The sequence below is a fragment of the Crassostrea angulata genome, chromosome 2 (assembly GCF_025612915.1).
Source record: "Crassostrea angulata isolate pt1a10 chromosome 2, ASM2561291v2, whole genome shotgun sequence".
Classification (NCBI taxonomy): Eukaryota; Metazoa; Mollusca; class Bivalvia; order Ostreida; family Ostreidae; genus Magallana; species Magallana angulata.
The window spans coordinates 57,311,352-57,334,165 of NC_069112.1; the positions used below are offsets into that span (position 1 = coordinate 57,311,352).

Consider the following 22,814-nt stretch of genomic DNA (forward strand, 5'->3'; position numbering starts at 1 on the left):
GTTGAAATCAGCACGTCAAATTTGAAGTTTTTGATTCTGAACTTGAACAATGTTTGAAGGCACATAAAAAAATGTCAATGATTTTATTCTAATTTCACATATCAACCTTAGCATGTGCTTTATAACTTACAAAATTGTCATGATAACATTCTTGGCATTTAAGAGAAATACTACAATAGGAATCACTCCTACCCCTTATTCTGGAATTATGACCTTTTGTTACAAATTCCATTTTGAACAATAAAAAAGTTATGCATTAGGGTGATTTCACCATGCATCGGACACCTTTTGATTTTTCCCTTTGTTCACGCATCAAATATCGTCCAGATATAAATAAAACTTGTTTTAAAAGTTGCAGGTTTTCCCCTTGCTTAATTATTGAAGAAAAAATTGTGAAATTGTTAAAAATGTAGAAAATAAAGCAAATTAATGAAGCGTTGAACTATTTCACCATGGATCGGACAATATTTACCAAGCATCGGACAGCTATAGCAGTACAGTAGAGATTAAAAATACCAACATTTTCTGGTTTTAATGCAAAAATACAAAGGTTCGGAAATATTAATTTATTCAATTGCAATTCATATTTCTTTTAATGTAAGTCCTTTAATTTACATATAGGAATTTAGACTAGTGCTTCTGTTTAAAGGAATATTTATCATAAGGGGTTCTTTTTCGTGCCAGCTCCTACAGGAACTTTGGACTAAAAAGGGTTTGTCCGTAAAACTCGATTTTTAAGTGGTTTGAGGAAAATGTTTGCATCAATTATTTTTTAAATTTATATTTTACTTCACATTTAAAGTATATCACAAGGAATGGGCACATAATATCCATATTATTAGAAAAAATCATGCAGTGAAAACTGTCCGATGCATGGTTAACTTTTGTCCGATCCATGGTGAAATGAACATATGGTGCAATAATGACCTTGACATTAATTGTTCAAATTTCTTGGACTTATTTTAATCAAATTTTGTTTCAAAACTTACTTTTTTCTAATTATTTTAGGCAGAGAGTGCATTTTCACTAATTCACAATCAAACGCACAACATTCAAATAATGCTTTAGTGTAAAATCTTCGTAACTAAATTTTCAATAATGGCGTATTTGATGTCATTTTACGATGTCTATATTGCTATTTCTTTGACAATGTGACTGTCAAATTCTTAATAATGATAAAGTTCATTTGTTCTAATTCAGGAATATACGAAACAACACATGAGCGCACGCAAATTTATTTGTATATTTATAAACAAAGTTGTCCGATCCAAGGTATGTGTCCGATGCATGGTTAAATCACCCTATTTACATTAATCAATTAACATGAACAGATTATTGTAATATATATCTTATTATATTAACCTCTTATGATTTGTACATTTACATTTCTAAAATCAAAAATGTTAAATTTCCTGTAGGGCTGTTAAGTACGGGAACATATCTGTATGACTTCATAATGAATATATGACATCGTAACACATCAAAGCATCATTGCAATGATAGTTACATGAGCAGTGTTATGTTCCCCTCTAAAATATTTTAAAAATATTTTATGAAACAATTCTAATGAATTCAGCTATTTTTCTGTTTTAGTATTTTAAACATTAATTTTTCTTTAATGATTGTTTTGTAAAGTATCAATGTTTAATGCCTGAGGAAGTTTAACGTGACAACTGTTATTAACAAACGAACATTGCTGGTAAACGCTAAAAAACAACGATGCTTATATTCGCTTGTAGTTAACGGTATCAACATGTTTTCTATTTGTATTTACATTTCAAATTCAATTCATGATGGTCACAGTTGGTCATTTTAAATGAAAAGTCTGTTCATATATGAACAGTCAATATGATTTATATCATCTGATAAATGCGTTATTATTACTGCTGTATGTTCTACTCAAAATTTACCTCTTGGTGGAGAACATATTTATCGTTGAAATCAAAATGCTTTCCAGTAAATCATTATTTTGAGATGTCTTAACTATGGCAAGATTGGAAATAAACTCCAAAATTCAACACCATAATATTCAGCATCATATCGTTTTCATGGAAAACAAAATATTTTTTTTCTAGAATGATTGCACATTCCATTTAATGAAAATCAAGTGCGTTAAAAAGAGTTTTGAAGTCGTACATCATTCATATTAAAATGTATGAACTTTCCTTTTTGACTTATAGATATTCATTCTTATTTCAGTTAAACAGTTGGATCATGCAACTGACTTTGATATTTGGATTAATCGAAATAACAGGTAATCGAAGAGTTTTGTTGTTGTTGTTTTTGTTTTTGTTTATTTTTTTTTGGGGGGGGGGGGAGGGGGTTATACACGGATTATGTGTAGTTACTTACTCCTTAAGGAAGAGAAACTAGATGAGAAAATTCCGTTTGTAACTACACATAGTCCGTGTAACCATAAAATTTTGAAATCAGCAAAACGTTTTTACCAATATGAGAACAATCAGAAAATATGAAACAAAAACTGTTCAACCAATCATCAATCATAAACAGCAGAAGACAAGCGCCGAATTTGAGAGCGAATAATTCTCTCCAAAGCAAGGTTCTCGTCCTGCAATACTACCTAAAAACATGTGAATTTTATACAGGAGGGAGAAGGAATAATATTCAAAAATGTACAAATTCTAAAAACAAGTGCCCCAATGAATTGCAAATAATCTAATTTTATTTACTGTGCAATTTGTCCAACCTGTGGGGAAAATTATATTAGCCAGACTAACCAGCACAACGTTCGAGTGAGAGTGCAAAAACAACAAATACAGGACGAAACAGTGAGAAACACTCCAGGTTCGGAACATTGACTATGTGTGAGAAGGGAACATTTAAAATATATCCATTTTACAAAATGTGGACTTCAAATGCAATCGCCCGAACTACTAAAGAGAACTATTTGATTAAAAAGTTTTAACCGTGATTTATATTTAATTTAAAGTTATTAACCGGAAACTTAATCATATATATATATATATATATATATATATATATATATATATATATATATATATATATATATATATATATATATATATATATATATATATATATATATATATCACATTTATTATCAAGTTGTGATAAAATTAGAAAAAAATAACGGTGTTATCAGTGTATCTGTATCTCAAAACACTTTACATTTGTAAAGTTGGTCTCCGTGGAGCCACTAAGTCAAACAGTTCGTTGAAAAGCCAACTGTATTGTTAACACAATAAGCTAAATCAGTTTTTATATATAAGTGGCAGATTTCTGGAACGAATTAAAGTTTTCCGAATAATTTAGAGTTATCGAATATGTCTGCGGAATAAGTTAATAAAATGTTCTTAATATTGCTTTCTAATGAAAATAGATAACAAAAATCCAAAATATATTTATGTATTTAATGATATAAAATTAATTAACTATATAACATTGTATGAAAGTAGTACATAAAAACTTTAAACTACATATGACTTGCGTTTTTAAGTAAATGTGCATTCATACGAAACACATTTATTCTTTAATTTTCGTGCATTTATTAAAATATATAAATTGTCATGAATTTGACATTCATATCATCTGTACTGAGCGCTCACTCTGTTAATGGTTTTCGTTGACTGTATATGTAGTCTTGGTTAAAACGAAATATGCAAAAAAAATTAATCTATTTTTAGTGGCAGGTCAGTTATGTATGAACTGCAGGGACTTAAGCAGCCCCCACGATTGCTACTTGGTGACCAGATGTGGTAATCACCAGGTAAGATTTTAAAAGAAAGGTAGATGGTTGTATAATTTTTCAACATTGATTTTTTTTAAGAAAGATCTATGTTAACTGATAATGAATGATTTATTAATTTTATTAATTAAGACTTACAAGCAAGACATATTGCACTTTTTATAGTTTTAATTAATGATAATTTCTGGCTTACGGTCATATTTCAAAATTGTAAGCTGGATGTAATGGACGATTTATGAACCACACAGCCTTCTTTAGTGATGTGTGCATGATAAGAATATTGCATTCTTTTTCAAATATAATGACAACACGTTTACTTTTATTTGGCAATTACCTTTTTAAAATTCGTTTTAGTCAATTGACCTTTCCAGCTAATTAAACACCGTTCTACAAACCATTTGCAGGGCTAAGAAAGGGGATTATTTTTTTCTGCAAATTTGTTACAGTCATAATAAGTTGAGATTCTAAAACAGGCACTGGGCAACATTCAGTTCTCATCTTAAAGCCTACGTCAATTTTAGTTCTATAAATACCGTTAATATATAACAAGAGACCCAGGGACCACATGGCTTACCTAAGCAACTTTAGTTTTAACTGATAAAAAAAAAGCTCAAAACCATCATAAGAGTATTAACTGCAAAATATCTAAACAACCTAGAATACAGATTTTTATAAGGGGATTTAAATTTATCTCCAAACATTCCTAAATTAACCTCAACAACAATAGCTTTACCTAATTAGAAATACTTTAGACCACCGTTAGAGTATTAACTGCAAAATATGTACACAAATTAGAATACATTTTTTATAAGGTTTTTAAATTTATCTCCACACATAATTCCTGTATTAAACTTTGAGCTCTTTTTAATGGTTAAGGTTTAGTTTTAAAGAATAAGATTTTCAATTGTTTTTTCCTTTTAATTCCAATTTAGCATATAGTCTTATAAACATTCCATCCCCCTGATGCCCCACACCTAACAATTAAAAAAAGTTTATGACGCCAACGATAACGGGAAGGACGGACCCATTTTATCAAACAAACTCACTAGAGCCTATGGCTCATATTCAAATAGCATTTGTGTTATAGAACAAACCAAGCGTGCTTCATGCCACTTTTACTAAACAAAATATTGTAGATACAATGTCTGCATGTCTTTTACGATATTATTCTCATTACAGCAATGCTACATTGAAAAGTATGTTAGACACAACGCCATTTATTATGACTTGGGATGTAAAAGTAATGTTGTGAGTTATCAAGTGTTTTTTTTTTATATAACAAATGTTTCGTAGGAACTTCAGACTGATTTATTGTATACAATTGAAAGTGATTTACATGTGCTTATATTGAAATTGTTGTTACTGACGTTTTTGATGAATTAAAAAGTAAAACTTGAACATGTATCAAATCGTGTTTTAAACCATATGTCACAGTGTCTCAGGTCAGTGGGAACTAAAATTATATCTTAGCATTTATGAACGAGAACCAAAAATTCTAAATTGTCAATTATTTGATCGTTATACTACGTAAAAGGATTTATTTTTCTCTAGGTCTGTAGCAGCATAGGTGGGCCTCAAACATCAATAGTTGGAAGAAGGAAGGTTATGTTAAAGGAAGGTGCTCCCGATTCGTTTGAAGTTGATTTTGATGAGGATGACGACGGTAAATTTCCTGTTTGTGAATCTTGCTGTAACACTACTGCTTGCAACAATGGAGGCTCTTGTGGAGTTGCAGGTTTTTAATGTTATATTCAATTCATTTGCATTATATTAAGATACACATTCAATGTACATTATAATCAAACGTATAATATGTTTTGAACGCATAGTAAAATCGATAAAAGTATAAAATACACCCGAATTACACCTATCATATTAGAAAGTATACACTTGCGACAGTTAGGTTGACAAATACAGTGATTACTTGGTCAAATATGCGCTGGAACCGAACATAGCTTTACATTAATTGATAAAAATACATTTTAGGTTATGATTATCACAACGGACGCATGTGTTTCAACTGCAAAGATTTATCAAATCCCAACGACTGTGACCAAGTTACTTGGTGCGATCAAGATAGTGTAAGTTTAAATGCTAAAAAAAAATAATCAATCTCGATCGATCGACCGACCATATTTTAAATTAAAAAGCAGATCTTAAGCATATAAAACTATATATATTCTTTAAGCATTGTTAGTTTTTGTTACACGAGCGAAATCACGTCTGGTACTGGAACAGCTAACAGTCACACAATATACCATTCTGAATTTACTGGAGAATCAATGGTAACTATATCTATACGGCTCTGTGTGACATGCACAAATTCTATTGAAGAATGTAAGGCATTTGGATGAGTCATTTAGACATAAAACCCATTGCTATCCGCATTTATTCGTCGTGGAACGCCGTGGGTAACGTTGATTGTTATAAGCTTTTCCATTTCTGTTCTCTAGAATTTAATTGATACTTAACAAATGAACTACATGTTCTTGTAAGAACATGCATATAGTTATGGTGATGGTATGGGCTTAACGAATTTTTTTTCCTGATACATGTATAGCGTTTGTTTAAATTTTTGATGAATATAATGAGTCTTGTTTTTTATAACTCGTTTAAAAACATTCTTATTAGAAATGTTCGATTGGGTGACTCACTGATTAATGTTTGTAACTGAGAATATTGAACGGAAATAAAACTTATTTTTGGGAGTTGATTTTAATCAACTCTCCTATGCAGTTACACAGGCAAACCGAAATTGAAACAGTGTTTGGACCTAAGCACAAATCAACACCGCTGACAACATCTAGATCTAATCAATAAATTCGATGTAATGAGTTCTTAAGCACTGTTTTTCAAGGAAATTAATATATAGATATCTTGTAAACAGTCAGATTTTAATTGGTACCAACAATATAGATATTTTTTGAAGTCGTACATTTTATATATACCTACGCCAGAGTTCAATATAGTCTCGTTCAACCAGACGCTTGGCTGTCTCCGTAAATTTCCGACAAGCAGAGAGTCTCTCTTGCTTGTCGGAGATTAACGAATACAGCTGAGAGTCTGGTTGAATAGAGTTCAATTTTGCTTGGATCCATACAATTTCTCATAACTATTTCAATTACTGATACGCAGTTTGATGGGCCATTCAGAAGTTGGAGTTCTATTCGCTTCTCGCTATTCACTATTCGAATAGCGAATATAATTCTGTGGTCGGTTCTCTATTCAAATTACCGTAAACATGCTAATAAACGTAATTAAAAAATCCAGAAAAACTTCATTTTTAATTGAAAGGAACAGTTATTACTTCCTGACCTGACCTGAACATTGGCACGATCAGCTAGCCTGGCAAGAGGGTAAGCAAATCATGATATTCTGTTGCATTTTTCAAGGGGCTGGCTAACACCCTGTATCCCATATTTGGGACTTCATATTTGGTGGGGATGGGGCCCCGGAGAAGCCCAGTCGACCCTCAAAAGAAAATGGGTTAACACGGCCATTAACAGGCTTAACTAGCCTGGCGAATAACAGGAAATTTCGTATAATACAATTATAATGGGATATCTTTCAAGGGCCTGGCTAACACCATGTATCCCATATTTGGGCCTTCATATTTGGTGGGGATGGGGCCCCGGAGAAGTCCAGTCGACCCTCAAAAGGAAATGGGTTTACACGGCCATTAACAGGCTTAGCTAGCCTGGCGAATAACACGAAATTTCGTATAACACAATTATAATGGGATATCTTTCAAGGGGCTGGCTAACACCCTGTATCCCATATTATGTTTATCATAATAGACCACGGAGAGTGTAGAAGCAGATTACTCTAACAAAGCTTCTACAAAGGAAAATGAAGACAGCAAGGTTTGTGTAAATGTTATAGAATGTCCCAATCAAATGTGAGAGCGACCTTAACAAAACTTTTAAAGGTAAATTTCAAGAAAATGTACAGCTTGTTTATGCTATTCATATGCAGAGAGAAATGCATCAGAGAATTTAATATTCCACTGTCGGCCATAAACTTTGCATTAGTGTCGAAGGCAATTAGAAAGTTGAACGCCCAACATCGGACAGAAATTTATGGAAGTTTCAATTCAAATTTTAAAAAAACGCAAATGAATGAAACTAAATATTCCTACAGAAGGAGCTAAAACTGAAGACCCTTTTCAACCTGATGCAGAGGTAGAGTTCATTGATGGTAATCATACACAGCATGTTATGCTTCAGTTACAGGAGCTCTGCCCGGAGATAGAAGAACACAAAACAATGTAAAAATGACCTTAAAATATGTCATATTTGTTCAAAGCAAAACAAGCATAAAATGGTAAACATAAACAAGATATCACAGTAGATTAAGATAAAAATTTGTGAAGAAATTAGAGAAATTACAACAATTTCTTGGGATATATGGCATATTTTTATCAAAAAGGTTTTCCTCAACAAGAAGTTGTCACCAGGAGCTATGCCATTTCTTAATTGGCCTATTAAGAAATAACAAAACTTCCAACAGCTTCATTTGAGAACTTGTCAGTTTGAAGAATTACCAATTATGAGAAATGCTCTGCTGGAGAAATATGAAGGTACATTTTCAACATTTAGTCAACCTTCCAGGAAAACATGTATCAGCTTTTTAATGCTGTGCTATGATATTGTTTTTATACACACCTGGTAATGCACAAATCTAACCCAACCACCCTCCACCCACCCAAATAAATTCAACATTGATAAGTTGGATCTAATATGTAGATAATTTCTCTCTCTCTCTCTCTCTCTCTCTCTCTCTCTCTCTGTGCATTATTTTGAAATTGATTTCATCCCTCAGTGTCCCAATGATCGTAAAGAAGAAACAAACAGTAAAAAAAGACTCCATCATAACACAACTATCAACAATTAGGCAGACTTACTGGGACCAAGTGGAAACAATCATCAAAAAGCACCCTGGAACGAGTATTTTCGTATTTAGAGAGTAAAGTCGCCGGGGGATTTCTCAAGCAAGTTTTCTCATTCAGAGGGTGATTGATGAAGGCATGTACATACTGTATAAGGCACTGTCTAGTACACTTTATGTCATTTGGTCATAATTAATAAAATGTAAGTGGGTCTATGGAAGTTGTAATATACACCATTTTTTACTTGTAATGATTAATTGATTAATGGCATTAACAGAGTTATAGATCTATTGTACAAGCAAAAATCATGAATTTGGTCCTTTTACTACATTTCAAGTTTTGTAAAAAGATATAAGAGAACAATTATTTTAAAAAGGTACCTACATACAAAATAACATACTGCAAAACTCCTCCATGAGATAGGACTTTGAAATTTCACAAATTTGGTAAGACACCCTCGGTTACCACAACCTAGTACTGTGTTTTTCTGTGTAATGTCAGATGCGACCTATCTTCCATATTTTCTACCTCAACAATGTGAAGATTTCCACTAAGTAATTCCATAATCATATTTTCATGTTATATGATAATTTTTTATTTAGATATAAAGTGTCCACTTGAAAATATAGAAAATGACTTAAGTTTATTCATAAACATTTAAATGCATTTTGCATGCCATTTTAAGGAAAACTATAAATATTTAAGCCCCGAAAAGACCCTTGTAATATACTCTAATTGTTTTGGAACTAACAGGTTTAAATGATAATAAAAAATGAATAATATATCAAGGAAAATAATATAAAATATTGAGGAACGTCTCGTGTGTCCTTAAAGCCTATTTATCTAGAATAAATTGTCAATAAAGAGGTTTAAAAGCGCATTTCACTGTATGACTAGCAGAGCTTCTTCTTATAATGTAATGATTGAAGGGTATTAAGTCAGTTAAGTCATTCACTGGCACTACACCAGGATTCAAATTTTATTTGAATAAATGTAAGAGTTTATGAATCAGTAATACCACTTACATATGTATAATGCTATATATTTTACAGGTTACTGCCAACACACCAGAAAAGGAACTTATCACAGTCGCGGTTGTTGATGCACCAACCACAGAGTGTATAGGGGTTTTTGGAGATAGACAAACTCCCATACTGCAAAACGCCACTGGGGAAAATGATGAAAACTTTAGCAGCACTAAAATAAATGCAAATTCTTTTGCGCCGAATAAGAGTTTTTGAGTATTACCTGCAGAACAGTGAAATCTTGGACATGTGAAATAATAGCGCAAGCACATATTGTATTCATTAACTATGTTGAAGGTTTCTTACATAATCTCTAATCAACACATTTTTAGTACCGGTTACCAATGGTATGACATACAGAATGGTTAAAAAAAGTGGTTTATTTTCAATGTGATATACCAGTTGTCAGGAGTTTACACTGAGAACTTAACGTCTGACATTCTTGACAAGCAATCATTATTGTTAAGACGTTTCTATTTCAATTTAATAAAAGACATGTAATCTTTGAAATTTACTCTTTGATTAATTATTGCCAAACATTTGGTAAAGCGTACAAACTTTAAATTTGATACTGGCATTCTTAACACAAGAACAAAAGTTGACAAGAGTTGTAAACCTGAAACTTAACTCTTATGTTCTAAACAAGCAGTATTTTAGATGGTTTTGTGAAGGCTTACGAAGAGATAACTTAATGCGTTGCTTAATTCTTGCCAACCAGTTGTTAGGACTTCCTAACATTTCACTGTAACATATTTCAATATTCTTAGCAAACAGTTGTTAAGATTTTCAAACTTTAAAACTGATATTGGCATTTGTAACAATCAGTTATCATAATATGCGTCAAAAACCATTTTTGATAATCCAAACTTGAACTTGTTAGGTCATGTTATAAACCATTTTCTTAACAATATACTTATATATTAAATGCTGAGGAGAGATCAAAATTAGCAAGTTTTCTGTACTTCCTATGGTGTGGAATAAAAAAAAAACTTGTGTTTTAACACATTTTAACTTATGTATAATGAAATGATAATTGTATTTAACAATTTTGAGATTTTGTTCAGTTGGAATGGTAAAATTCAATTAAAAAAAAAACCCTGTAAATATAGGTCCTTAGGATGTTTACTTCCAAAAATTAAAGTGTATACGAAAATTTCCTTGTACCAGTAAAAATATTATATAACCATGAGGAACTTAGTTCTAAAAAAGAAAATTGAAGGTTATTTATTACTCCTCAGCTGGCAGGGTGTAAGTGGTTTATTAGCAATGATACGATAGACTTTCCAGTTTTTGTTAAACAACATTATGTTTGGAAATTATGCTATTAATATCTGAATTATTAACGAACTTTAAAAAAAAAGGTATTTACTCTATGTCATTTTGAAGAGAACTTAAGATAGTTTTTGTCCTTGAAAAGTCCAGGGGCCCGTTTCACAACGATTTCCTAAGATGTTTCCTAAGATAGAACTTAAGATATGCCTAAGTTTTAACTTACGAAGTTCTTAAGATTTGTCATTGCTTTTTCAGAAAACTTTCTTAGTGTAACGCAGTTGACTAAATCTTATCTTAAGATACATTGTAAGCTAATTTTTAAATCATTTCGTTAATTCCTATCTTACTAGTATATCGATCATGTAAATTCTTTTCAATATGTCACGGATGTAAACTTTCTAAACGTAAACACGTATTCCCTTATTCACCTAGAAACAAATTAGAAAAAAAATTTAAACGTGAAAATAGTGTGTAAATAGTGTAGTGCCTATGTGCATGTACTGAAATTATGTATAATATTTTACCTTCACATGCATACACGAGTACATAAAAATAACGTAATATACCCATATATTTTGTGAAAATGGTATTTTTTTTAACTTCAGAGATCGCAGTATACGATATATTCCAAAATGGAATACAAAATTCACATGCAGTGACAAGTAAGATTTAGAATAGAAAGGTGTGGAACTTTTAAACTAAGTTTTAATTAATGTAACGCGTGTTTTCTTGTAATGGTTGAAATAAGAATGGGTTTTTTTTTACAGAAGGAAACATCGCAAATAAATGCATCTTGGCCGATGGAGCAAGCGAGGATAAAAGGCAACAATTGCTTAATGAAACAGCAATTGCATGATTTAACATCGACATACCCAAATCACTTGCCGGTCACTCCTACTCCTCCCAACAAAAATTGAAAAAAAGAACCCCTCACCCCACCCCCCCCCCCCCCCCCCCCGGCAAGGAAAACATATCAAATTTCTTTCGTAAAAGAAAAGCTTATTTGGTGGAGGGATAGGACAAATCATCCAGTCAATCTGTAATTAAGTACAGCTATTTGTAAGAACCAGGCAGAAACATAGATGACTGATTCATGATAGTTAATTTGTTTGTAAAAATTGGTACAAACACATTGAAAAACATCTATATGAATATTTTTTCTTAAATATAATTTGATTCTGTGCACTGGTTTAAAAAAAAAAATGAACTCAACAAACACCATAGTTGCTGATTCAGTCTACAGTCTCTATTGTATAGTGGTTACACATTTAAGGTTTGTTTCTAAAAATCCTACATTTTCCAGGTATATGGAAAACAAAACTGTGTTTAATTGATTATGCAGAATTTATATCAACTGAAAATTCCATGGGTTATTCAAACTATGATAAATATTACGATTAGAAATTATGCAATTTCATCAAAATCTAGTTATCTCCCTTTGTCGCTCTTCAGTGTTGGAGTTGAAAAGGGTACAGTGATGCTCTTCCGTGTGTAGAAGGTCATGGAAGGTGAGGATTATGCAGGAAAGAAAATGTAGTTTTATTTGAAATTAAGTAATATATTGAACAATGTAGTTAATATATTTCATATTAGGAAATATTAGAATCCATGGAAAGTAGTCTTGTATGCAGTTTTTCTTCATTTTTACCTGATAAAAGCAAGTGTACCACATCACCTTATTTCCCAAATGAAAACAGTTTAGTGTACGTGAAAAACTGTAGGAGAAACATTAAAAACCACCTCAAATCATGTAACATTGGAGATATAGCTTCTGAGGGACATTTGATATGTTACCGTGCTGGTGTTTTTTCGCTATTTGGGGACTATACCATCTGTCCATTTCATCGATACTCCTTTGGGATACGATGGAAGAAGAAGTCATCCTGCTCACACCCGAGTCACAGTACAACGGCAAAGGCAGAGGTTTGGAGGAGCATAACTTTGTCTATGTCTCGGCACCTTCATACAGTATATGGATATATTGTCCCTATTGGCTCAGGTATATATATGTATTGTATTTGTGTAGTGGAAGTTGCATATATCGTGTCAATGAATAGATTTTGCATACATGTTAAAAATGTAGACACATATCAATTTATATAATATTGAGAACAGGATAGATTTCAGAATTAACATAGGCACTAGGCAGGGATCGACATAAATAACAATCTCTGTTATTTATGTCTCTGACATAGGCACTAAAACCCATCTTAATCAATGTATAAAATTTTTATTCTATAACATTTTATACATGTAGTAGGTTATATGGAGATAAAAAAAATGTTATATTGATTTAAATAGGGAGCACCTATAATTATGTGCGAAATGCCACAATTAATATATCCAGAGACATAAATAACATTTATTATGTTATTTATGTCTCTGAGATATCACTCTTGTATCTTTATTGAATGCCTTTTAAAAAATTCTATTAAATTAACTCACAATAAAGGAACATAATTTAGCTTCTATGTCTTTTATGCATAATTTAAAATACATTTTTAGGCTTGTGCAGTAGATGTAAAAAACTGTAACCCAGGAAGTGAAATGGTGCGAGGTAAGAAATAATTTTTATGTTTTATTTTAAAACAAATAAAACAATGAATTGAATGCTATTAAATAACTTATACATGTATGATATACATGATTGATTATGGGAATAGATGAGCACACACACACACACACACACACATAAAAAACTTATTTCTGTATGCTATTTTAAAGTACATAATACCTAGTATATAAAACTCTAAAAATAATTTGGCTGCATTTTTAACAAAATGTATTTAAATTTGCTTAGAATAAAGGCAATGTATTTATCTGTTTGATCATGTCTATAATCAATATGATTATGATATTGACTTTATCAGAATCGCACGTCATACACAAATTAAACTAAAACAATCGGGATCGGCATTTATAAAATAAAAAATTTATATCGCTGCATGGCCAAGTTAGAGTTCAAATGCATTTGTGACTCGTTTTAGTGATTATTTTGGAGTAACAAACTATTTTGTCAAGCTAAATTTTAATATATGACATAATTTCAGTGCTGCTCAAATTTGCAAAAATACCTCGGATGACACCCCTGAAGCAACCTTACAGGTAATGTTATCAATTTTTCTCTCACTAGTCTTCAAACAGTTTTATTTTATGCACTAATTTCATGTGCTTATAAAATATGAGGCTAATTGTAATAAAATTCTGAAGATAGTTGTGTGTACAACTTGTCAGAAACTTTCTAAAGTTTGTTTTAATGATGCTTAAAAGTACAGTAAATCGATCAACTCTCAAATTTGGACAAAGTCAAATGATTTTGTTTTCAAATGATTTTGTTTTGTTTATACATTTCCATGTCACATGCACATTGTACACATGTTTCTTCTTTAACCTGTTATAAACCTTCTTTTTTTTAAAATTTGAATATTTTAGAATTTATCTCTTTGAAAAGAGATGAATATTGCTTGGTTAATTTGAAAAAAATATTATAAATTTTTGGAGAATTGATTTGGATGAAAAATTATTTACAGAAATATTGTAATGAGCAAAGAATTGGACCAAACAGTTTTTAAAAAATTGCATTTTAAAATAAAACCTGTATGAGTTTGATCTTTTACTTATAAACATATATACATTTTAGGCAGTCCAGGAACCTCCAAACAAGGACAGAGAATTGTGCTGAACAGTGCCATTCAGAGACAGAGAATTCCGCTGAACAGTGCCATTCAGAGACTTTGTCACAGGTATTTGCTTTGATACTTGATTCCCTAAAAATTGTATCCTCCTAGCCGGCACCCAATAGGGATCAGTCTGTCTGTCCGTCCATCCATCTGTCTTTCTGGTATCACTTATCTGGGGCATATTTTCTCTTCCCTTGGCCCAATCTGGCAAATACTTCACAGACAAAGTGCCTTCTGGTAAAGGTTGACTTGTGTAGTGACCTTGAATCAAGTTTTTATATCAACCTTAAGGGACTAGCAGACCTTTATTTGTCAAAATCCTTGTCTTGACTTTGCTCTCTCTCTCTCTCTCTCTCTCTCTCTCTCTCTCTCTCTCTCTCTCTCTCTCTCTCTGACCCAATGAATCTCAGACTAGACCAGAAGACTGCCAGTAGGTATTGGCGGTGAGCATGAATCAAGTTTATTCATTGCCCATAGAGTACTTGTTTAATTAAGGGATGTGCAATGATCTTGACCCAAATTTAGTAGAGGTTAAGGTCAAAGCAGAATCCCCTGTAACACTTTTGTAAAAACAGGGCATCTCAATGATGTCTAGTGGTGTTTCATATGTAAAGTTGTCTTAGATACTGTCCTGTAAAAATTGAAGACTGGACATATATATATGTATATATATATATATAAAGAGGATTTGTAAATTTTGTGATTTTTTAATATGATTTATCCAGTGAGTTGAAATGGTGTTAATACTCACTAGACTTGTCAAGCAAATAAACTATATCAATTTATGCTAAATCACACAATCATCATAATTATAGAAGCTTTATTTTTTTCATATGGCTTAAATACACCTCTTGCAACAACTTGCATATAGAATTTTGTTGTTAAAGATGTGCATGTGATGTGATGATATTTCGGAACTTGTGCTTCTTTATGAAATTAAGTTATGTGCAATATTTATACATTACCACTTACCAGACATTCATTTTGTGTACAATAAATGTCAATTAATGTGGGAGAGTGGAGTATGTGAGCGTGGCCACTTTTTAGCTAGCTTTTATGATCACTTTTAGTCCAGCGTCCATCTGTCTGTTTGTATGTACGTTAACTTTTTACATTTTTGACTTCTTCTCCAGAACCACTATTAAAATTTGTTAAAATGGAGGGCCACTTCATTCAAGGGGAGATAATTAAAAATCATTGAAAATTTGTTGGTATTTTTTAAAAATCTTCTCAAAAACCATTTGGCCAAAAAGGTGAAACTTGTGTGGAAGCATCCTCAGGTAGTGTAGATTCAAATTTGTTCAAATCATGATTTCCAGGGGTAGGGTGGGGCCACAATGGGGATGTTGAATTTTTACATAGGAATGTAGAAGGAAAATTCTTCTTCTCAGAAACTGATCAGCCAGAAAAGCTATTAATCGTTTGAAAGCATCCTCAGATAGGGTAGATTCAAGTTGGTTCAAATCGTAATCCCTGAGGGTAGGGTGGGGCCACAAAAGGGGGGGGATGTCAAATTTTTACTTAGGAATATATAGAGAACTAGAGCAAAGCTCGTTGCAAAGCAACGAGTGGGTCTTCCGTTAATGTCGAGAGAAAAGCTTAAAGTACCTGTAAGAAGCAGAGTTCTTAAGCCAATAACAAGAGAAACTAAAACAATAAGAAAGAAATCGAATAATTCCTGATTTTAAGTACGACTTAACAAAAACCTTTCCGATTTCCAGAATGTCTTAACGAAATAAACCCGAATGTGTTCATGTACGACTTGACACGATTATTTTTGGTTCGAATTAATTTTACATTATCTTAACGCTATTTCTTAAACCAAAAACACGGAATCAAAATTTCCGGAAGAATCAAATTTTAAACCCCAATTTCTATATAGCACATAGTCCGATTTTGAAACGAATTTCAGCGTTTGATTAAGCTTAAAAAGTTCTTTGTTTTTGCTAAATGAAAAATATCAAATTATCGCCTAGAAAAAAGTTATCATAAAAAGACTTACTAGCCCTTTTAGCCCCTAATTTGAGAGGCCAGCCCTTTTTTCTTTATAACAAATTAAAGGCCTCGCAAATGTAAACATATTTTGTTCACATGTATTCACGAATTGTTAAACGTTTTCGAGATATCTGAAAGTCTGTGTTTTAGGGGCCGACCCTTTAACTCCTTATCAGGGCCACCAACAAAAAATTTTAGTTGTCATATTGTTAAGAACATTATTCTTAACATTTTGTGTTCTACATTGCTTTTCAAAATATTTCTCCTTATTCAGATATTAATGATCAAAGTTTTGAACTTCTGGCCCCTTGAAACCCCTAAATACATAATACATGACTTAGCTAGGGTACTGTATAGATAAACAGTTGTACAATAAACATTTTTGCTTCTATGATTGATAACAAATTATTGTTCAGTAAAAGGTTATTGTAAGAAGACTTTAGAGCCCTTTTGGCCCCTAATTTGAGGGGTCAGCCCCTTTTCTTTGATATTACATTAAAGGTCTTGCAAAAATAAACATCTTTTGCATTACATTATTTAACAAAATATGTATAGATCAAAAGATATTTCAGAAAATGTTCAAAAAGTTTGTGGAAAAATTTGGTGCTTATTTCAGGTTCAGGCGAGCTTCAAAGCCTTGCACAATTTACATAAATGAAGGCAATGGGGTAGATCTACATACATTAATCTACAATCCCTAAAAATTTCAAGCTTCTATCTTGATTAGTTTCGGAGGAGATGCGTGGACAAAATGACCCTTAAAAATTTACAAAATCGTCAATTTCTGAAACCGGAATTGACGTCATAAGTTCAAATTTTAATAACCTCGAATATTTACGATACCGAACAAGTTCTGTAAATTTCCTGGAAAACGGTTAAATTGTTTTTGAGATATAGGCCACAAAAGAAGTCAGAGGAAGAATAATAATAATGAAAAAGTATCCGAAGAAAAACAAAAGGGTCTTCCGTTGGAAACGGAAGACCCTAAAAATCTTTAAAAATCATCTTTTATTTTAACACAATTTTTCTAGAAAAGCTCTTACTTAAGTCAGTTCAGATAGTGTAGATTAAAATTTGTCAAAATCATGATTTTCATTTAATATGATAAAGGTGGTCTCATAATGGTGATACATCGTCTCGGTGAGCTTTGTAATCTGTGATTACCTATGTTTTAAAATTGTTTTGACTCTGACTCCTGAACAATTCTTGGGCCTCACATAATCCATAAATAAACAGTTGTTTAAGTCTGATCATCTTTTCGAGAACTGCAATGCTCAATACTAGTATATAATAATGATTGTAAATTTTGTTAAAAATAATGTAGTAGTGAGTGGGAATGAAACCTTAGCATAATGTTTCAATAATTTTCAAACATCCCTTGCATATTTATTTTTTTAACCGGGTTTTCCAACGGAAAAATCTGGTTATTAAAATGGTGAAAAATGGCGGGCGGGCGGCTGCCAAAAGGATACCTCATTGTACGGATAACTCTTCCTACAGTTTTCGAGATAGGAAGTTGTTCTTTTGCAGATCAATTGTACATATATCAGAGGTGTGCATATTGCTAGGATTTTGATTTCTGATAATTTATGAAAAAAAATACCAGCTTTTGAACTTAGTCATTTTTGGGCAAAATATTGCATATAGGGTACCCTCATTGTACAGATAACTCCTCCTACAGTTCTCAAGATAGGTAATTGTTCTTTTGCAGATCAATTGAACATATATTAGAGGTGTGCATATTGCTAGGATTTTGATTTCCGATAATTCATGAAAAAAATACCAGCATTTGAACTTAGTCATTTTTTGGCAAAATATTGCATATAGGGTACTCCATTTCACTGGATACGGGTTGACTTGGATAATGGATACAGTTCACATAAAAGAAAACCTGGTTTGCTGTCACATTGACAGCTTTTCACTTGTATTTAGTTGTACAGCTTCTAAATCCCAACCTCCCTCAAAATCTTGAAATTCACTTGATGGAAAATTGTTTTTACTAATCATTTCAATTTTTTTTCACAGACAGATGAATCGACAACATATACTTTGTCACAAGAATTTTTAATATATCAATGATATAAAGATTAAGAACTCTATATACACATGATATACATAAGACATTGACTAATTGGACACATTTGAATAAGATGGAATTAGATTGTCTTTTAATTTGATAGAGAGAAAACAATCTGTAGTAGTATACAGCATATTGATTATGCATGTATAGGTATGAAAATGATAAATCCAACTTTGCATTTATAGCACAAGACATTCAATCACATTTTTGGAGCAGTGAGGCAAGATTGGCTTGCTGTTGCATCAGCCATCGAGCACAGCCTAAAGATTATAAGAGTACAAATGCCTGGAATTGAAGAAGTTTTTTTACGAAGTGACAATGCAGGTTGCTATCACTGTGGGTGCCTGTGGCTGAGCATGCATGGAATTAGTGAAAGAACAGGTGAGAATTCAATTGCCTGAAATGATTTTTCTTTATTGTTATATTTGGGTATAAAAGGAAACCATGATATTTTTTGTTGTTTTATTTTAAACAAACATTGGTTTATGATTGCATCATAGATTTTTTTGACAGAATTTGTGCAAATGATGAAAGTAGTGTTTATAAGGTTTTAATAACTTTTTTCTCAGGTATCAGCATTGTACGCTATGACTTCAGTGAACCTCAGGCAGGAAAAAGTTATTGCGATGCCAAAATTGCCCATATGCGATCCAAATTAAGGATGTTTGTTTCATCTGGAGAAAATGTAACAACACCATTTGACATGAAGAAGGCAATAATGGATGGAAGTGGTGTAGCAGGATGTCAATGTGCAGTTGTGGAAGTTGACAGGAAAAACCAGACAATGACTAGTCATTGCATCAAGGGAATCACCAACATTAATAATCTTGCCTTTGAAGGAGATGATATCATTGCCTGGCACAGTTTTAGTATTGGTATTGGTATCAAGATAAAAAGAGAAGATGTCTTGAAAAGTGAGCAGCTTGACACAGGACTCATCATACTGTCTGACTTTGAAGAACCATCAAAAAACTATGGTGTGATCTCTCACATAAAAAACTGTTCAGTTACACCAACCAGTATTTTCCACTGTTCTGAATTAGGCTGCAATCAGCAGTTTTCCTCATACCAAATACTTCAAGAGCATATTCTTCTGGATAGACATGTTCAAGAGAAAACATCAACTTATGATGCTCTACGACATCATTGGTCCGAGTTGTGTAATTCCAATTTGTTCATTTCTAAACAGCTGGTGCAAATAGGCAGAGATCACCATACCCTTGTAAAGAATTCATCAGTAGAGAAGCTTCAACAAGGATGGGCACTGAAAAAAACAAGGAAATTTGCACGCTTCTCTTCCAAAGTGAAAGATTTTCTCCATAGAGTTTTTCAAGAGGGCGAAGAATCAGGTAGGAAAGCAATTCCTGTTGAAGTATCTCAACGTATGAAATCTTTGCGAAACAGCACTGGAGAGAAGTTTTTCAATCCTGATGAATGGCTGCAGCCTTCTCAGATTAACTCCTTTTTTTCAAGACTTTCTCTGAATGCAAAAGCCAAGGATATCAAGGATGAACCAGAAGAAGATGACCATCTGCGAGAAATACTGCAGTCAATATATGAGGAAGAAGAAAGAGACAGCATTAGAGATGCCATGACTTTAGAACTTGACAGTCCAATATGATTGTTTAAACTTGTAAATGTAGAAATATTGGTGCTGTCTTTCAATGATTGTTGGTTTGTTTAGATAATGTCTGTATGTACATCTAACATGCATGGAATCATAAATGATATGTGGCAAAACCTAGGTGTATTTTATATGTATTTTTTCAGCTTCTGTGGTTGTCATGGCAATAACAGTTGTGATAATGCATAGATATCTAAAAAGTAGATTTCAAAAGAAAGGAAATATACATGTGGGTTATTTTTTTGTATTAATTTTTATCAATTTTAAAGAATTAAAATGAAAAAAAGCTAAACTTTCATTTGCTCACAGTCATAATTACTAGCTAATAGACTCTTTGTGATTTTGAAATATTCCTTGTTGAAACATATTAGCACAGGACTTTACTTTGATTTATATATAGATATACACGTGAAAAGTCATTTCTGCTTCAACTCTTTCTGTAGTCATTATGCTGCCATGGTAACAGAAATTTACAATTTATCTAAATTTTGAATTCTGAGGATTGGCATTCTCAATTCTGTATATTTGAAATTAATGAATGTTTCGTTTAATATCTCAGTTTGATCTTTTAAATATTTGACAAAATTTTATTTTACTCAAATACAGATTGTGATGATATTTTTTGTTGCTAAGGTAAAAGAGTAATACTAAGATTCCAAATGCTTTAATTCAAGTTTAAGATATGTATTTTCCTTGCTACATGTATATGCTCAAAATTTTTTAAACTTGTGCGGCTAACTGAAATATGCTCCCAAAATGTAAAAATTTAAGTTGTATTTTTTAAGGCAATTTTTTTGATATTTCGTTGCCATAGTAACAGTTTGATAGTTAATAAGTCACCAGTTTTATCTGTATTTTGTCATTTTTAGGATGTGTACTTTCTATCTTATATGCTCTATTTCTTTTTAAACTTGTATTTATTATTAGCAGTATGTCCACAAAATGTAACAATTTTTGGTTTTTTGATGAAAACGATATTTTGGGAAATTTTATTGACATGGTTACCAAATGCTTTTTAAAAACCAATCGGTTTTATCTAAAGTTTTAAATGTTCAAGGTGTGTACTTTCTATTTTAGGTATTAAGATTTCTTTGACAAGTGTTATTTTTCCACAACATCTTTCCAAAATATGATGATAGGTAGTGTATATGTAAAATTTGAATTTTCATGTAGTTTCATCGCCATGGTAACACATTATGTATTTAAAAACCCATGAATTTTATCTTAAAAGTGTTTTGTAAGGGATGTGTACTTTTTATCCTCTGTGCTCAAAATTTTGGCACATGTGGCATTTTTACATATTATGCCCTTGAAAATGTTTGATTCTGAGGAAAAACCTTAATGACGATTTCTTAAAAAACAACATGTTTTTAACTTATTTTTACCATTTGTTGGAAAGGTAGAATAATATTGTTATTATGATTAACAGTGAATATATTGGGCCATATTTACAGAAACAAAAATAAAATTTGTATAGTTTTGTTTAATTTTTTTTTTAATTGCCGAAAGTAAGAGATTAATTCAAAATAGTATGTGTTTGGTGTTTGCTGTTCAGGTACATTTACATGGTGCCACGTTACCATGGCAACAAAGGTTGAACAAAAAAGTCATCATCTCCAATGATGTTCTGGTGGTCCATAAAACTTCATATTAAAATTTCATAGAAATCTGAGTTGGTCATGAATCACCCCCTGCCTGGTTTTTACAAATAGCTGTACTTAAGTTTTACTTAGTATTTTTTCCTGTTTTTATCAAACTGCTTAAGATATCAGTGACTCGGGAATGAATAATTTCTTTATCATCAGTGCACTGGCTATATCAATGCCGGCTACCAATCTGCGCATGCGACCAGATAATCTAAAAAAATGTTAAAATTAAAAGTCTATACGAGATATTTTAATTGAAGAAATATATGTATATTTTGATATATCTAAAGTTTTCAGTTAAGAAGTAAAGTGAACATGTACTAATGATTTGTGTATTCTTGTATTTCTGTTCAATTTTAATGTGCATTTAATCCATTTCAATACCAAATAAACAATCGCCATATTGAGTTTGTTCCTAAGACATCGATTTACCTGTCTTAAAGCTAAGACATAATTTAGGAATTACATTAGATAAGACAAGAATAGTAAAACGGATAAGTAATGAACTTAGGAAAAAGTTCTTTCCTAAGATATAAATTAGTCCTAAGTATGCTTTGTGAAACGCCCCCCTGCCCCTCAAAATATCATTATTAGGCGGGGTTTATTATGCAGACGCTGGGCTGAACTCAGTGAAGGTCACTCAGTGGAAAATGTTCGCTTTATATATTTATCACTGTTGCTTTTATATATCACAGTACTGTTTATATATTCACGACCTAGCTTTATATATATACACAATTGTTTATATATATTGGTAATTCCTTTATATATAAAGCTGCTTATTTTTATATATTCGAGTTTATCTTATATATAGTGTGTGTTTTTATATATACAATGAGTTTTTCTTATATAGACTTTTCTTTTTTAATATATCTTA

General features: G+C 31.8%; 2 protein-coding genes and 1 pseudogene across 2 annotated transcripts; all 3 read left to right on the top strand.

Moving 5' to 3' along the window:
* The first annotated feature begins 2,214 nt into the window (after window positions 1–2,214).
* LOC128174546 (uncharacterized) lies at window positions 2,215–9,856 on the top strand. The gene is made up of 7 exons (XM_052840075.1): window positions 2,215–2,254; window positions 3,666–3,748; window positions 4,907–4,975; window positions 5,279–5,462; window positions 5,714–5,808; window positions 7,525–7,590; window positions 9,668–9,856. The coding sequence occupies exons 1-7, from the start codon at window positions 2,215–2,217 to the stop codon at window positions 9,854–9,856; spliced, it is 726 nt and encodes a 241-aa protein (XP_052696035.1).
* A 3,003-nt stretch (window positions 9,857–12,859) lies between these two features.
* Window positions 12,860–15,034, top strand: LOC128172609 (uncharacterized; annotated as a pseudogene).
* Window positions 15,035–18,916: 3,882 nt separating this feature from the next.
* On the top strand, window positions 18,917–21,778 carry LOC128172605 (uncharacterized). The gene is made up of 2 exons (XM_052838389.1): window positions 18,917–19,048; window positions 19,237–21,778. The coding sequence occupies exons 1-2, from the start codon at window positions 18,949–18,951 to the stop codon at window positions 20,286–20,288; spliced, it is 1,152 nt and encodes a 383-aa protein (XP_052694349.1). The 5' UTR covers window positions 18,917–18,948; the 3' UTR covers window positions 20,289–21,778.
* The last annotated feature ends 1,036 nt before the right edge of the window (window positions 21,779–22,814 follow it).

Bases quoted from the DNA above. Each gene is read 5' to 3' on its own strand.
- LOC128174546 (XM_052840075.1), top strand. From the start codon at position 2,215: ATGCAACTGACTTTGATATTTGGATTAATCGAAATAACAG. The intron at 2,255-3,665 runs GTAATCGAAGAG...ATCTATTTTTAG, and splicing joins TGGATTAATCGAAATAACAG to TGGCAGGTCAGTTATGTATG. The intron at 5,463-5,713 runs GTTTTTAATGTT...AATACATTTTAG, and splicing joins AGGCTCTTGTGGAGTTGCAG to GTTATGATTATCACAACGGA.
- LOC128172605 (XM_052838389.1), top strand. From the start codon at position 18,949: ATGCCTGGAATTGAAGAAGTTTTTTTACGAAGTGACAATGCAGGTTGC. The intron at 19,049-19,236 runs GTGAGAATTCAA...CTTTTTTCTCAG, and splicing joins TGGAATTAGTGAAAGAACAG to GTATCAGCATTGTACGCTAT.